Genomic DNA, 18,212 nt, shown 5'->3' with positions numbered 1-18,212 from the left:
AGTGCGTGTGGCATGGGCAGCTTACACATCTGGAAAGACACCATCAATGCTGAAAGGTATATCCAGGTTCTAGAGCAACATATGCTCCCATCCAGACGACGTCTCTTTCAGGGAAGACCTTGCATTTTCCAACATGACAATGCCAAACCACATACTGCATCAATTACAGCATCATGGCTGCGTAGAAGAAGGGTCCGGGTACTGAACTGGCCAGCCTGCAGTCCAGATCTTTCACCCATAGAAAACATTTGGCGCATCATAAAACGGAAGATACGACAAAAAAGACCTAAGACAGTTGAGCAACTAGAATCCTACATTAGACAAGAATTGGTTAACATTCCTATCCCTAAACTTGAGCAACTTGTCTCCTCAGTCCCCAGACGTTTACAGACTGTTGTAAAGAGAAAAGGGGATGTCTCACAGTGGGAAACATGGCCTTGTCCCAACTTTTTTGAGATGTGTTGTTGTCATGAAATTTAAAATCCCCTAATTTTTCTCTTTAAATGATACATTTTCTCAGTTTAAACATTTGATATGTCATCTATGTTCTATTCTGAATAAAATATGGAATTTTGAAACTTCCACATCATTGCATTCTGTTTTTATTTACAATTTGTACTTTGTCCCAACTTTTTTGGAATTGGGGTTGTACTATGATCCTGCTTGGGGATCCTCTGTATGGCGTGTGGGAGCGGAAATGAAAGATGAAAATGTTTTTCACAGCGACTGAAAAACATTTTTTTTTCAATTCGAATACAAAATTTACGACACATGAAACAAACGGATAATTCCTTACACGCCTAGGGTCATAATTACTAAGCAGCATTTACATCGACCATATGTGTGGCGGCCTGGGAAAATTCTTCACGTGGGGAAATTCTGATGACCGAAAAACCTACAGAAGTTCTCTTTTGCATGTTTTTACATCAATTCCACTGAAATATTGCGTGCCCACCTCTACATCTGTCTACAGGGAAAAACAACATTCAGATCCATTTTACAATTCGTAATTAAAGTGGATCATTTTTACCTAAAGAGGTCATACAATTTACGGCCATGCAAGTGAGTCCGACAGGTTTTTAGTAATAATAATAGTAATAATAATAATAATTTATTTCAAAGCATTTCACAGAGTCTCAATTCTCTAACAATAAAAATAATCATGATATGAACAAATAATAAATTATAACAATAAAAGCATATGTACATTAGCGTTTCCACGTATTAAAAATTATGAAAACAAATTAATCAAAATGAAGATTAGTATTCAAATCGTAAGAAAGTTATAAAGGTTTTTCTTCATGTTTCTGTGACTGTTGCAGTCGTTTTTGGGAGGTTTTATTGTTTATTTCCGAAATTAACCCAGTTAAGCTGTAGAGTGCCAGAGAGAAGATGGAAAAGGTTCAACAGGGTTGATTGGGGTTTCATTTGAGAGGGACGTGCAATGAGACGCTCGGTGAATAATTGAGGACGAGAGACACACGCAGAGAGAGAGAGAGAGAAAGAGTGAGGACAGATAAACAGAGAGAGAGGCGGGGGGGATAGTCAGGGAAGGGTCGATTGTCTGGTGCAACATGAGCTCAAGATCATGGAGCAAAGACGAGACATGAAGATCCTCTTAAACATCAAACATACTATCTGTGTGTGTGTGTTTACTTCCTAAAGCCATAGGGTGTGTGCGTGTGTCTAAGGATAAGATTACCAATAAACATGATGCCGTACCGTAGAGTGCTTTATGAGTGTTTGTGTGTGTGTATATGTGTGTGTTCACCTCGGTACATAATGCATCGCAGGGCTTCAGATGCGTACGTCTGAGGCAACGCCAGACTCAGGTATCGCAGCGGATACGGAATACACTCCACTGGCCAAATGACACCTACAGGGAGTTCGATAAGGAACGAGAGAAACATGTGAGGTGAAGAGGATCCAAAAAAAGATAAAGCGCATCCTTCCGTGCATGTTTGTCCATGTTGACACCGCACAAGGTCATAACCTCAGACTTCCTCCTTCCTCCTCAGCCTGTCATCTTGAGGCTTTTAGTGCATTTCCGTTGTGCTGAGCGTCCCCTCCCTCCCTTCATCCCTCCCTCCCTCTTTCCATTCCTCATCACTCGATCACTCCATCTCCCGATCCCAGTGGACCAGCCCAGATCAAATTGCACTAATTGTCTTTCCTCATCAATTAGTGAAAAAAAAAATATAAATCTTCCACCAACATTAAAGCAGCGGTAAGAGACTTTCCTGGAAATTTACAGTTTAGCTGAAACTGAGACTGGGTTTGAATGGATGCGTCATCGCAGGAATATCAATCTGTATCGATCCTGGGGTTCATTTTGAAAATGGATCCTCGTGCATGTAAAAATGATTATTCCCAAATGTTCGCCTTGAAGAAACCTCCAGGTTTTTTTTTTTAAACCTAATCTCTACTGACCTCACATGCGGTGTATGTTGCATTACCATGGAATTTCGCTGTACTGGAAAAAGAACAGAAAAACTACTGACATAAAACTCATGTATAATGGAAATCTACTGTATGGGCAGGTGCTTTATTCTGTCTATAAATGTTTACGTGAAATTTTTGGACATTCTTAATTCTTCGGTCAAAGCTGAAACATGGCCTTGACAATGCCATTGGGACTTGCTGGAACATTGGATATAACTTAATAAAAACACATTTGATAAGACTCTCTCTCAGGTCTCCCTCAGCTCTCTCTCAGTTCTCCCTGACTTCTCCCTCAGTTCTTTCTCAGCTCTCCCTCAGTTCTCCCTCACTTCTCCCTCAGTTGTCCCTCACTTCTCCTTCAGTTCTCCCTGACTTCTCCCTCAGTTCTTCCACAGTTCTTTCTCAGCTCTCCTTCAGTTCTCCCTCACTTCTCCCTCAGTTGTCTCTCAGTTCTCCCTCACTTCTCCCTCAGTTGTCTCTCAGTTCTCCCTGACTTCTCTCTCAGTTCTCCCTCACTTCTCCCTCACTTCTTTCTCAGTTCACTCAGTTCTCCTTCAGTTCTTTCTCAGCTCTCTCTCAGCTCATCCTCAGTTCTCCCTCACTTCTCTCTCAGCCCTTTCTCAGTTCTCCTTCACTTCTCTCTCAGTTTGCCCTCAGTTCTCTCATTCTATGACTTTTTCTGTTTGAGAGTCAAGGTTTCATGATACACATTCAAATTGTGTACCGTAAGTACTTATTTTTCATTCAAGTGAAACATATATATTGAAATTCTCGTCTCTGATCTCATCTCATTATCTCTAGCCGCTTTATCCTTCTACAGGGTCGCAGGCAAGCTGGAGCCTATCCCAGCTGACTACGGGCGAAAGGCGGGGTACACCCTGGACAAGTCGCCAGGTCATCACAGGGCTGACACATAGACACAGACAACCATTCACACTCACGGTCAATTTAGAGTCACCAGTTAACCTAACCTGCATGTCTTTGGACTGTGGGGGAAACCGGAGCACCCGGAGGAAACCCACGCGGAGAACATGCAAACTCCACACAGAAAGGCCCTCGCCAGCCCCGGGGCTCGAACCCAGGACCTTCTTGCTGTGAGGCGACAGCGCTAACCACTACACCACCGTGCCGCCCCTCGTCTCTGATCTCTCTTATAAAACAACTTCCTGATATCACTGACATTACTGCGTGGAAAAAAACCCCAAACACATCTTCACTTCATGTTGTGAAGATGTGAAGAAACCACAATTCTAAATAGTTTTTTAATTCGTTCATATGGAGCATCTGCTATAGAAGATATTATGCACGTTAATATACAGTAAATGGGTAATGTTTCTTGCAGCTGGAACGATTGTCCGAGTTGCAGTTAAAGAAAATTAATCAACACCTTCTGACCAATCAGAATCGAGAATTCATCATAGACGTGATGTTATCCAAACTGGTGACATGGCATCACATACCACTGATGATGAGATTGGGGTAGAAGATGCCGAGAGCGGCCTGATTGGCCGATTGCTCGTCATCAATGGCGGAGGAAATGACCAATCCAAAGGAGATTCCAGTCACACCCTGGAGAACAATCAGGCAGATGACTAGGACCAAGGAGCCCTCGTTGGGAATCTGAGCAAGAGAGATAGAGAGGGTTTATATTATAAGGCTGAATGAACCTTGTATTGTTTAAGAATGTATTCTAAAGAACCATGAATTAAAATAATTGACCTCATGCCTTCACTGAATTAGTATTTGAGTGTGAAAGTGTGGTCTCAATACAACTCTACAAATCACTCAACATCACTGCATTACCCACAATGCCATTCAACTACCTGATGATAGCAGTACCAGTGAGATTCAGACCACTGTGATGAGAATCATGCAGCAGCGCTTTAGCCCTTAAGTCTGTCTAGCTCCTTCACCTCTTCACCTGGACACTCTGCTCAAACAGATCAGCTTCCAAAGCTTCACCTTTCATACCATTACCTCCATCAACACCATCACCATCATGCTCGCCGTCTCGTAAATCACTAACAAGCTGAGCTGAGTCTCTGCCTTCAATCAGTTTTGTCCTATAGCTGCACTGCTTTCTATTCTGGGACTCTGAGTCCAGCAGATGCACCACCATCTCGACTACTTCTTAATAATATGATACTGAACATCATTGTTGGAAAATGATCGTCAAAGTCCTTCCCATGCCAGGACTTGGTCTTCCCAGACAGTCTCCTATCCCAGTACTAACCAGGCCCTTAAGGCACTTTGAGCGGCGTTGATCTCCATTTCCGTAGCCCTCGGCCTCTTGCCTATACAGCTAGGGTTACAGTGGGGGGCTAGTCCTCTGGTAACTGCGAGAGTTTGACTCCCCACTCGCATCTGTATTGCAACATGCCTTGCCAGTAGGTACCATTTTTATGATGGTCTTTGGTATGACCCGACCTTGAGTAGAACTCACAATCTCCCAGTCAAGAGGCAGACAAACTAACCGCTAGGCCAGCTTGCGGTGAAAATGGTAGGCATGAAAAGAAAAGAAAAGAGAAGAAAAGAAAAAAAACATCCAAAGCCCTTTGGCTCTTCTAAAAAACAAAACAAAAACAAGCTAACAGACATCAGAAACTTCTCAAAAGGAATAATGAAAATACAACACCATCCAACGAATTAGCACCATAATCACGAAAAACATAATTCTTTCATTATGAACATATTTAATGTGGATCAGGTTGGAGTTTCACTTGAAATTAATAAATATGGAATATTCTAGCTATTTGAAGGATGATATGTATTTATGACTATGAGCTGGCCTAGCGTGTCTGTCTCTTGATTAGTAGATCACGAGTTCTACTTGTGGTCGGGTCATACCAAAACCATCATAAAAATGGTACCTACTGCTGTCTGGCAAGGCACACTGCAATACAGATGTGAGTGGGGAGTCAAACTCTTGTGGTTACCAGAGGACTAACCCCCCACTGTAACCCTAGCTGTATAGGCAAGAGGCTGAGGCCTATGGAAATGGAGATCGGCACAGCCCTATGTGCCTCAAGGGCTTGGTTAGTACTGGGTTGGGAGACTGCCTGGGAAGACCAGGTTCTGGTATAGGAAGGACTTATGATGTATTTATGAAAAAGGTTTCAGGCAAATTCCTATTGGCTACATGGGCACAAAACTTTTTTGGTTTCATTTAATTTATTTAGTTTAGTTCTCAGGGACCATGTACGATAAAGATTACTCTCAAAAGAGATGCGAGTCTGTGCACCAGTTAGTATGGTCAGAACTAGATATGATTACTGTCTTTTTCTGATTGGCTCCATCTGGTGTAGATGGGACATCATGCATTTTTTTTTTTGACCAAACTATAGACCCTTCCCACTGACGTCACCAGAAACCGGAAGTAAACAGACCCTGCGCCATATTGGAAGACCAACAAACTTGTGATCAGGGGGAAATAACGGCAGCGCGCGGAATTTAAACCCACGAGGCACTTGATTCATCATAAACCTACAATGGTAAACTTTTGTGCTGTGTTAGGGTGTTCCAACAAAGCTGATGGGAAAGGTGAAAAGAAGTCTTTCTTCAGAATACCAGCTGTGATTGAGACACAAGGGGAGCAAACTAAGGAGCTTTCTGCCAGGAGACAGAGAATAAGTGCATTACTGAGTGTCTGTGAGCAAAGGAGAGCCTGAACGTTGCAACCTCCCTATTGGCTGTTTATTGGCTGGTTGTAAAAATGTATCAATTGTTGCCCTTCATCGCAGACTCGAGAGACGAGACCTGATGAGTTAAGGCCCGGTCCCACTGGCCGATGGACACAAAACATATGCAAAAAGGACACAGCGGACGAGCAAAATTTCGGGGGTGGCTCTATCCGTTTTCATCCGCTCCAGAAATGGACAAAATTGGCGAAAATTGGCGAAAACAGAACGGAAAAGAACGGACGTGGGTAGTATATAGCGGGGATGTTAAACGCATGTTCATAGGAAGCCTAGCGGATGAAAGCGGATAGAAGTGGATGACAGCTCCGAAGGGGTTACCGGTGATAACTGAGAAGCGGACGCATAGCAGAAAGAGCGGATGAAGGGGATGCATCACGTACGCCTAACGGAAACAAAGGGGATGTTGCGCGGATGTATATCGGATGCAGACCGTTCACTGCGCATGCGGGGGGTATGAATTGCGTCTGCTCCGCGGATATAAAGGGATGCAGCACGCACGCCGTCAGCATAAAGCGGAAAGACGTGCTGGCGGCTACATCGATACATCTCTACTACTAGATGATTTTCTCCCCCTTTTCATACAAAATATCGATTGTCCGCTAGGTGTCCTTCTACATACTCTAGACATACTCCGGACATCCTAAATATATGAGATACATCCCAGATATAAACGCTTTGTCCGTTTTGAATACTTTATATACGAGATGCATACGCTTACATCCTTTCTATTTCCGTGCTACTAACGATGAATAGACGTTTCATGTACCTTATCTTTCCTCCCTCTTTCCGTTTTCAGCTGCAGTGGATGTGAGTTGCGAGGATGTCCAGAGGATGCAGAGAGGATACAGCAGACGTTTAACGGATGATAACGGACATAGAACGTTTGTTGCTCGTATATGTCGCGGATTTACATCGTACACGGCGGAAAGTTCATCCGTTCTAAAAGTTTTGTGCAGCTCAAAACTTCTTGCGCGGATGAAATCACAGTGGACGGATGCTCGATGGATAGAGCGTTTGAAGCACGTATGCAAGGAGTACACAACGGATGCATAGCGTTTTCCAACGGATGGCAAAGATTTTTTTACGTTTTACATCCTCTTTGCATCCGTAAGTGCAGTGGGACCGGGCCTTTAGATCGTTGGTAGCAGGACAAAATGTCTGGACACAAATTGGGTTTTCAGAAAAGGAAAGAAAATAAACGCAGGGTCGAAAATACAAAAAAGGAGGCAGAAAATGCAAAACGAGTTTTAAGGTAGGACAAATGGTTACTTTTCTGAGGCAGCCCGCCGTGGCTGCCTGCAGGCTTATTTATTATAGCCCATTTAGTTAAAATAGTTGATCTAAAATGTTTATAGTTATAGTTATGTGATGGTTGTCCTCAGTGTTCGAACTATGCCGATATTTTCGGGGGGTCCCTTTTTTTCCCCGGGGGGTGCTTGCGCTTGTCTCGGAGCGCAGATCTCCAAACACATGAGAAGCCTCTCTTACGCACATATCACGCGGACTCCACACACGCATCGCATCTGAAGTCATAACTCATCAGGGGAAATCGTGTCCGCATTGGCATGTTCAAAAAACAACCTCGCGTCAACAATGATACCACACGCAAGAACAAAAAAAAACAGTCAGGCTACTCAACAACCAACCTGGCAGCAGCAGTCGTTGTCATATCGGTTTATTTTATCTTTGATGTAAACACAACACTTCGGATATGCAAATGCTTCCCGTTACACACGATTGCTATGTCAATAAACATCATTTTGCCAATATTTTAGAGACCCCCCAACCATGTTTTCAAGGGATCTCATGTCTGTTTCAGGGGATCTCGGATCCCCCGAGTACCCCCGTAGTTCGAACACTGGTTGTCCTGATTTAGACTGGTGTTTTTTTTTTTGGGGGGGGGGGGGGGGGGGGGGTGTTTGCGCGATGTTGCGTCCAGATTAGGGCAGAACCGGCCCTGGCTACATTTCAGGTGTAGTTTGTTTTATGTATGTATGTACTTGCATAGATGTGTACTTGGTCTTCCAATATGGCGACTACCGAAATCTCGCGGCGCGATGACGTCATGCAGGAAGGGTCTATTCCTTAAGGTTGTCAAAGCTTGACTTTTCAGATTGTTGTCATTAAAACAATCCTGGTTTTGTCATCTTTTGCTCGTCAAATGTGTCCTTGGTACACAATTAGTTGCACATGGCATGTGCCAAGATCACAAACACTGAATATTTCAGTTATATATTGTATTTTGTGATATGATGGCCATCAATCACTCTGCTAGACTCGATGGTGGAAGCCACGGTAGCCATGATGGTAGTGATGGAAGACGCCGGTAAAACCAATGGAGGCAGCAACGTATGACCTTATGGCAATGATGGTAGTGTGTACAGTTTTCACGTCTGCAGAACGGCATAGCTACGACAAGACTAAATAAGTCACATGCCCTAGGCAAACATTTATTTTTCTGTAGAATGTTGTTCCATGGGCGGCACGGTGGTGTAGTGGTTAGCGCTGTCGCCTCACAGCAAGAAGGTCTGCGTTCGAGCCCCGTGGCCGGCGAGGGCCTTTCTGTGCGGAGTTTGTATGTTCTCCCCGTGTTTGCGTGGGTTTCCTCCGGGTGCTCTGGTTTCCCCCACACTCCAAAGACATGAAGGTTAGGTTAACTGGTGACTCTAAATTGACTGTAGGTGTGAATGTGAGTGTGAATGGTTGTCTGTGTCTATGTGTCAGCCCTGTGATGACCTGGCGACTTGTCCAGGGTGTACCCCGCCTTTCGCCCGTAGTCAGCTGGGATAGGCTCCAGCTTGCCTGCGACCCTGTAGAACAAGATAAAGCAGCTAGAGATAATGAGATGAGATGTTCCGTGAATATTTTCAGCTTGATGGTTGCGATGAAATGCTACAGTAGCCTCTGGCAGCCCACGTATGGCTCCAGGATACTCACGCATGCCTTCATGCTCCAACACTTGATCCACGGCAATTTTCAACACGACCAAACTTTCCGGGGATGGAGGCCATGCCCTCCTGATTGTCAAGGTAGCTCTCTGGCTCTCACATATTCCAACGGAAGGGCCCGGAACGCATGCCACTTGACCCCCGGAAGGCTCAAAATCATCTACCGGTGTCTACTGTGAAATGATTCTGAGGCATTAACAAGCTGCTCAAGATGGGTGATACTTGTATAAACATAATCAGTCTTTATATTTGAATTATACCATGCTAGTCCTTTAACAAGAACACAAATGGACACCACTTTTTGACCAAAAGGGTATGGGTTCTTGAACCGGTTCTGTTCAGGATCCTTTGAACCTTGGTGCCAGCTGGTGAACCAGCCCACATTTCCACCAGTTTTGAGGAGAACCATTATAATGAAACATGTGTCATCAACAGAGGGTGTTGTACAATTTGCAATGGGAGTAAACAGTAGTCACAAGATGGCAAATCGCACTGATTACCTTTGAGCTTTTGTTCTGTCATTGAAGATTTTCTTTCCATCCAAAAAACAAGTACAATATGGACCGACTACTAATGATTAGGAGATGTAGAAGCTCTCCAAACTAATGACACGCCCACTGATGTTTGTCAGGAATGGAAGCGACAAATGGATGTAAAAACGGCAGAGAGTTTATTCATGGCAAAGCTGGCAGACAAATCCAAATCGTAGAACAAAGGGATAGTCAACAAACAGGCAATGGTCAGGCGAGGCCCAAACAGGATATCACAGGTGAAGACAGACAGCGTAAACCAAAATATAAATGTCACTAACCAGATAAACAGCATGAGTAATTAGGCTTGATAAACTCAAGCAAGGGAACCTTGAGCATTTACTTCACAAGGTTTGTGTGAACTGAGAGTCCTTTTACATACAGTGGTAATACGACTGTGATTCGGAACAGGTCTGAGTGATGATTAGTACTCCGGAGACTGAGAGTGGTGTGGGGCAGTGTGATTGTTGTAATCCACGGCGGCCATGTTTGAAGGCTGCTGCGAACTCAGGGAAGTGGAGTCTTGAGTGTGAGCAGGTACAGACATAACAATGTCATCATGGTTAATGTCGCGCTGGAAAAACTAGCTATCTTTTGGTTCCAGATGGGAACCAACTTTTCAGGTTCAGAACCAATGTAGTTTTGGTCGAAATGCTCCAAACGGTCCAATGGTAAAATACTCAGCCATTGGGGTTGTACAAGACAGTGCATACTTAGTGCCAGTCCCAAGCCTGGATAGATTGGGGAGGGTTGCGTCAGGAAGGGCATCTGGTGTAAAACCTATGCCAAGTCAAATATGCGGAACAGATCTGCTGTGGCGAATCCAAACATATGGGAGCAGCCAAAAGAAAAAGATGATGAAGAAGCAGCAGCTTTGAACGGTCCAAAATTTGGTGCATGAACCAGAACAGAATCCGTTCCCTGTTGGTGTAAAAGGAGTAACAGGTGCTTTTGGACTGGAAGAACTTAGGTGCTTTTGGACTGGAAGAACTTTTTCATAGTTCTTAGAACTGTTGGAGGACTTAGTGTCCGCACTGAGAACGGCTGTACACTTGTTTAGCTTCTACTTCAGGATAGGTTCTCTCCCAGCACAAGACAAACCATGAGTGACGCAAGTGTACAGTGAGTGATCCAGATGTAAGTGTACATTGAACATGAACATGAGCCAATGCAGCACCGTCAACCACCATTTTTAAAAATTCGTGTAAACGACAGCTCTTAAAGTTCATGTTAAATAATGAAGAAAAAAATCCCGGCCCAATGGCCTGACACAGACATCCAGGCTTTATTGAACGTATACTGTATGCGCTGAAGGAAAAAAGCCCTTGAAAGTCTGTAGTTATTGGGGTACTTCCCCAGTGGGTAGTTCCTCTCAATAAATCCGTAGAACTGTTTGGTCTGAAAGTGCCTATTAATGAATCCTGAAATCCTATGGCACCCCCTGTTGGATGGATGAAAAACGTGAAGTGCCATTATGGGTCAAGCCCCCTCCAAAAGTCAGTCATGTTAACAGCACTATCATCATCCAGATTAGAGTACGACCTTTATATTATTCCTAAGTGTCTATGAAACGCATTTGAAGTGAACATCATGTCGATTACACCACAGCACTGCTGAATTCTTGATTCTGATTTATCAGTAAGTATTAATTCAGTTCCTGCAGCAGCTCTGACAATAGCTGCAAGACTCATTTTCATACACTTGTCCTAATACACTGTCAGGCTATACAACAACTTACATGAGGATTTGTATGGCGGATATGTTTATTTACAAGGGTACTTCAAAAAGTTCTCGGCCTCTCTCACCCAGAAAACGTCACAGGAGAAACTGTTCTTGCATTATTTTTCAACATAGTCTCCTTTAACTTCAATGCACTTGGTCCACTGATGTTCAAGCTTTGCTATCCCTTCATGGAAGGAGGTCACATCTTGAGCCTCCAGACCCTCCTCGATAGCATGGTTGACTTCATCATCATCACTCTGAAAATGGTGACCATACACACATGGGATTTCAGTTTGGGGAACTGATAGAAGTTAGACAGTGCCAGATCGGGTGAGTAAGTTGCATGGGGCAACAGATCAAAGCCACATTTGGCTGCTTCTGCCCCACCACCTGTGCTGCATGGACGGGCGCATTGTCCTGGAGCAACAGCACGTCAGTTTGAAGCTTTCTTTCCTCTCCTTTTTTCTTTAATTGCTTCTTTCATTTGAGTTTTTTGTGGACAGTGATATGTGGCTTCATAGTAAACAGTTATGCCCCAAAACGGGAGTTACATCCCTTGTTTCCGGGTGAGGCCGAGAACTTTTTGAAGTCCCCTCGTAACATTTACAAAAGAAGAATTCAATCAACGGGTGGCACGGTGGTTAGCACTGTCGCCTCACAGCAAGAAGGTCCTGGGTTCGAGCCCAGCGGCCAGCGAGGGCCTTTCTGTGTGGAGTTTGGATGTTCTCCCTGTGTCTGCGTGGGTTTCCTCCGGGTGCTCCGGTTTCCTCCGAAGACATGCAGGTTAGGTTAATTGGTGGCTCTAAATTGAGTGTGAATGGTTGCTTGACTCTATGTGTCAGCCCTGCGATAACCTGGCGACTTGTCCAGGGTATAGAGGATTTCAGCCTACGTCATTGTTTCCATAGCGACGATATTTATGCCGCCATTTTGACGGTCACAAATATGGCGACTACCGGTAGCGATACACTGTTGATCATGACGAAGTCTCATTGTCGAGTATTTTATCCGACCTAGATGACACGAGTAAGAAGCGATATCACCAGAAAATCAATGATGCTGGTGTACGTGATCCGTACACGTTACCAGGCTATCTTTTTCTGGCTTTGCAGCGCTGCAGCGCGGGTGATCTTCCTGACCTGCAGTCAGGCGTGTGGGAAATACCAGGGAAAAAACATAAAAGAAAAAGGAGCGAGATGCAGAAAACACCTTCACTATTCAGCGACATAGGGCATTTACAGGGCGAGCAGAGGGAGAGGTATTTGCAAAAATTGAGGTTAGCAGGCTTAGAGAACGACGTTTACCTGCTTCCACCAGGATTGTTCACTGACGTACGGAAGTACACAAAGCCCTTGTCTTTACCTGACTTCGGCCCACATGATCTGTATACCTATGTCGTTAAAAACCAGGCTGGGTAACATGCCTACATCAGCGGGTCGTCCCTGGAGCCGGTGGTCGCCATCTTATTACAGCTAAGGTTTGTTCACATTTTCATTTACTTTCAGTCCTCAGGATAAACAAAATGTTATTAAATGTCATCGAAATAACTTCTTAGTCTGTTGAGACATGGCCCGTTATAAATTTGCTGTTACCAGGCAATGACCAAGAACTGTATTATTAGGGTCGTTGTAGTTGTAGCAGTGCACTAGCAGCTAGCTGTTAGCACTAGCTAATGTCAACAACATAGTAGCTGGTATGTTACTGTAGCAATGTTTACGTTCAGTCATTTGGATGACTGTTAAAACCTTTCAGCCTCAAGTTTTTCCTTTACTGTATTTACTAGTTTACTGAGCTAGCGCGCTCGCTCCCAGCCTGCCCAAGCTAGCGCGCGCGCTCCCAGCCTGCCCGAGCTAGCGCGCTCGCTCCCAGCCTGCCCGAGCCAGCGCGCTAGCTCCCAGCCTGCCCGAGCTAGCGCGCTAGCTCAGTAAACTAGTAAATACAGTAAAGGAAAAACTTGAGACTGAAAGGTTTTAACAGTCATCCAAATGACTGAACGTAAACATTGCTACAGTAACATACCAGCTACTTTGTTGTTGACATTAGCTAGCTTGACCTTCAAAATGGCGGACACCGGGGCGTCACGTGACCCTGTGACATCACGTCGAAATCCTCTATACTCCGCCTCTCGCCCATATTCAGCTGGGATAGGATCCAGCTTGCCTGCAACCCTGTAGAACAGGATAAGCGGCTACAGATGATGGATGGATGGATGGATGGCTGGAATTCAATCAACACTCTGAGCAAAAATAGTTCCTATTCTTAGGTCCTGAATAGACTATTTATAGCATGATCTAGCGTGCCTCCAGGATGTTCTGTAGCTGTAATTTTTTTAAATAATTAAAAAGTACAACATGTTGTTCTTAATAAATAAAACAGTTAAACTGTTGATCATTGTTGTCGTATAAAAGAAATAAAACACTATGAGATTGGAAAATAATCAGCCCTGGGGTGGAGTTGATTGTTTTCCTAGAACAGCTCGCCATCTATTTATCAAGCCTGTTTTCTCCGACACCACCAACCAGTCTTTTACAGCCCTTTGATACTCATTGTTAGCTTAACAGCTTTATTGAAATAAGTGTTTGTTTAACTTCTGCTGTTTCTACCCTAAGCACACGACGTTAACCTAAAATATAACCCTGGGTGACCTCTGAATTAAAAGCCCTATTAAACGAGAAGAAGAGGGTTTTTAAATCTGGCAACAAAGAGGAGATGAGGAGAGTGCAGAGGGAGCTGAAGAGGGGGATAAGGAGAGGCAAGGACAGCTACAGGAGGAAGCTGGAGGAGCACCTCAAGGGGATCTCTGGCCACACAAAGAACAGTGGGAGGGGCCCTGTATCTGGGGGCCAAGACTGGGCAAATGAGTTGAATCTCTTTTTCAACAGATTTGACTGTGCCACCCCACCCTCCCCCACTCACCATAGTCCTGGCCGGTCTGTGATATCACTCCACCCCACCCCCTCCCCTCATAATACCTCTGACACCAACAGCTCCCTCCTCACACCACATCACCCCCCTCCGATCCCTGCCAGACCAATCCACACACTCCACCCCCGACCTCACTCTACAGGACTCACACCTCGGCTACACCCCTCGCCTCTCCATAACAGCTGATCAGGTGTTGAAGGAGCTGAGGAGGATCAAGCCAAGGAAAGCTGCTGGCCCTGATGGTATCAGCTCCAGACTGCTTAAAGACTGTGCAGATCAGCTCTGTGGGATTCTTCTGTACATTTTCAACCTGAGCCTCAGTCTGGAGAAAGTTCCACTTCTGTGGAAAACATTATGTGTGGTTCCAGTTCCCAAGACCGCGCACCCCAGGGAGCTCAACCACTTTCGGCCAGTAGCTTTAACGTTTCACCTAATGAAGATCATGGAGGGGATTGTTCTCTCCCACCTCTGACACCTGGTGAACAGCGAGATGGACCCCCTGCAGTTTGCATATCGACCGGGGATTAGTGTGGATGACGCTGTCATTTACCTGCTACACCGGTCACTTTTGCACCTGGAGGGCACTGAGAGCACTGTGAGAATCATGTTCTTTGACTTCTCCAGTGGTTTCAACACAATCCAGCCATCACTGCTTAGGGGGAAGCTGGAGGAAGCTGGTGTCGACTGCCACCTGGCTGCATGGATCATCGACTACCTCATTAACAGTCCGCAGTATGTGAGGCTCCGCGACTGTGTGTCTGATGTGGTAGTCTGCAGCACAGGGGCTCCACAGGGTACAGTGCTCTCTCCTTTCCTCTTTACACATCTGACTTCAGCTACAACACGGATAGCTGCCACCTCCAGAAGTTCTCAGATGATACAGCCATTGTTGGACATGTGTCAGAGGGGGACGATCTGGAGTACAGAGAGGTCATCACCAACTTTGTCGCCTGGTGCGAACTGAACCACCTGCGCATCAATGCCAGCAAGACAAAGGAGGTGGTGATCGATTTCAGAAGGACGGTTCCTCAAATTGCACCAGTGAACATCCAGGGTTTGGACATTGAGATCGTGGAGGAGTACACATACATGGGTGTTCACCTCAACAACAAACTGGACTGGACTAACAACACAGATGTCCTGTACAAGAAGGGCCAAAGTCGTCTCCACCTCTTGAGAAGACTGAGGTCTTTTGGTGTGTGCAGGACACTGCTTAGGACTTTTTATGACTCTGTGGTAGCATCAGCGATTTTCTACGCTGTGGTCTGCTGGGGCTGTGGAAGTTCAGAGAGGGACAGGAAGAAACTTAATAAACTGGTCAGAAGGGCTGGCTCAGTCTTGGACTGTCCTCTGGACTCCATTGAGGTGGTGGGTGAGAGGAGGATGTTAGCCAAGCTGACCTCAATCATGGATAACCCCTCTCACCCCCTACATGAGGCTGTGGGGGCTTTAAGCAGCTCGTTTAGTAGTAGACTGCTACACCCACGGTGTAAAGGCCTCTGCATGCTCTTGCGACAAGGCTTTCGCAGATAGCTTTTCGCAGACAGTTGTAATTTATTGTTGAGCGGGGAGTAATAGGCGTGCGCGATGTTATTCACCGCCACAACGCAAGGGGGTGCGAAGTCGCGAAATCGCTAGGAGTAGTTGGTGGGTGTGGTTAGTGGAGTGTTTATCCTCCGATTACTTATAATGACTAGAACTGGAGTCGTATAGATGTACGTACTTCCTCACTTCCTCAATCAATCGTGCTGCTCCATCTTCGCTTATGTTTTTAAAAATGGCGGTCGTGAAAACAAACCAAACCGGGAAAGTAGGGAAGCGGAAGTGCGTGTACAGAGGATGCAGAGTGGACCAATCAGAGCCCTCTTGTCTGCGACACTGTCTGCGAGGCTTCTGCGGTGGTCACAATTTTTGGGAGGTGCGTGCAGAGCGTCTGCGAAGGGGGGGGGGGGGGGCTTCGCAGACGCCATCTGCGAGGACTGGGGTGTCAGCATAAATTGGCCTTAAGAAGGAGAGGTACTGCAGGTCATTCATACCTGCTGCTGTCAGACTGTATAACACCCACAACTTGTAACGTAGCACCAATAACCTGTTTGTCGTTTAATTTGCACTACTTCACCACTACTACCTCTGCCATCTCTCATCGATGCAATTATTATGTGCAATAATATAGACCCTAAACTATTTTTATGCATATATATATACATATATATATATATATATATATATATGTGTGTGTGTGTGTATATACATGTGTGTATATACAGAGTCTACCTGTGATGTGCAATTTTTCAGAGCCTCTCAATAAGGCAATTTTTCTATACTTTTTCACGGTAGATAATGCAAATAGCCCTCTGTATTTAATCCTTCGTTTGTCTAATTTTTATTTCAGTTTTATTTATCTGTTTGACATTTTTCTTGCTACTGTAACACGTGAATTTCCCCGATGTGGTATGAATAAAGTGAATCTAATCTAATCTAATCTAATCTAATCTAATCTAATCTAATATCAAAGCTCTAATCTCATAGTATATTCATAAGACCCACAGTTACCTTAAAGACGAGCAGGATAAAGAGCAGGAGCAGGATGATCTGGACGCTGATGACCAACAGCTGAGAGAAGAGATGTGCCAGCATGGTCTCTAAAGAACTCACGCCTACAGGGGAGCAGAAGAAAGAGGATAGGGAAAAATAATGTGAAAGAAAAATGTAAGTGGAGTAAACAATATGTCACTGCCTCCATCTAGTGGTTTATAGAGGAAATGGATTTTTTTAAAGAAAAGTGTGATAAATTCTGCACTAAAGGCCCTTATTAGTACAAGAGAGCGAGTGAAGAATGAATTTTAAAAAGACTTATTTAGTGACATACATCTCAAATGCCCTGGAAAGTGTCTCACCTGCAACCCAGCACCTGTCCAACAGCCCCTCTTTCCTCTCCAGGACAAAGGACAGAGCAGTGAGTCCCACCGCCAGGTAAAAAGTGATGCTTTTTTTCCGGATGAAAAAAAGAAATGTACGATAACAATATATTATTAATTCATATCGGACATTTTCACCAAAAAATAAGCTGCCACTGTATCTGAAAATGAACGACTCTGCTCCAAAATATGTAGCAACATGCCATCGTGACTTATTATTATTATTATTATTATTACTATAAGTACAAGTAGGTCCGAAAATCTGAGACCACACTGAAAATCTGGGATTCCCCCCCCCAAACACACACACACTTAAAATTGTACATAAACCATTTTTGGTTCAATATTCAATATTTTAAATCTTTAATATTAAAGATTCTCTACTATTTCTCAGCCCCAATTTAAACCTGTTGAAATGTGTGATACTGACCATGCTAGCTGTTTTGTACAAAAGGTCTGATTTTCCTCATGTCTAATCTCTTCTATTGAAGCTTGTGTTCAGACAACGCTGATAGATTTGATCTAAAATGGATCATCAGGTTTCGCACAAATCTGTGGCATCCATGCAACCCGAGTCACACCGTCATTAAAGCTAGACTGCCTTTCAGATTTTACAAGTGTAGGTCATAAAAAGAATTTTCCCCAACACCCAATTATTTTTGTTTAGTGGACCAAAAGCTACTGAATTCGAATCACAGACTTCCAACTTTATTATGTTTTTTAAAATAAAACAATTAATGAATTTAAGGTCATGTGGCCCTAAATTCTCCACTATTTTTTCCTGCTTCACCATGACCCAATTCAAGATACTACATCATGCATCACGTGGTGGGCTTTCCCCGTTCGCGCAAGGCATTGTGGGATATAAATTTAAAACAGGAGAGAAAAACGGAGGACGTGAGTGTGCGAAAGAAACGTGAAAGACTGACTACAGTAACGGAAAGCGAGAAGAAAAGACGTTATGTTATATACAAAGGAAAGAAAACGAATAAATATCGGCGCTCAGTGAGCACCTTGGTGTGATGAGCT

General features: G+C 44.3%; 1 protein-coding gene across 2 annotated transcripts in view; it reads right to left on the bottom strand.

The window, feature by feature from the left end:
* The window catches only part of abch1 (ATP-binding cassette, sub-family H, member 1), a 124,373-nt gene that overhangs the window by 4,240 nt on the left and 101,921 nt on the right, over positions 1-18,212 (bottom strand). For both annotated transcript variants that reach the window (XM_060933418.1, XM_060933419.1), the window contains exons 16-19: positions 17,163-17,251; positions 16,819-16,922; positions 3,903-4,062; positions 1,772-1,876 (exon numbers count right to left, since the gene is read on the bottom strand). In XM_060933418.1, coding sequence (XP_060789401.1) covers positions 1,772-1,876; positions 3,903-4,062; positions 16,819-16,922; positions 17,163-17,251 — 458 coding nt within the window. The remainder of the gene's footprint in view (positions 1-1,771; positions 1,877-3,902; positions 4,063-16,818; positions 16,923-17,162; positions 17,252-18,212) is intronic.

This window comes from Neoarius graeffei, chromosome 11 (assembly GCF_027579695.1).
Source record: "Neoarius graeffei isolate fNeoGra1 chromosome 11, fNeoGra1.pri, whole genome shotgun sequence".
Taxonomy (NCBI): domain Eukaryota; kingdom Metazoa; phylum Chordata; class Actinopteri; order Siluriformes; family Ariidae; genus Neoarius; species Neoarius graeffei.
The sequence above is the reverse complement of the archived record's forward strand: the minus strand, read 5'-3'. Positions and strand labels throughout refer to the sequence as shown.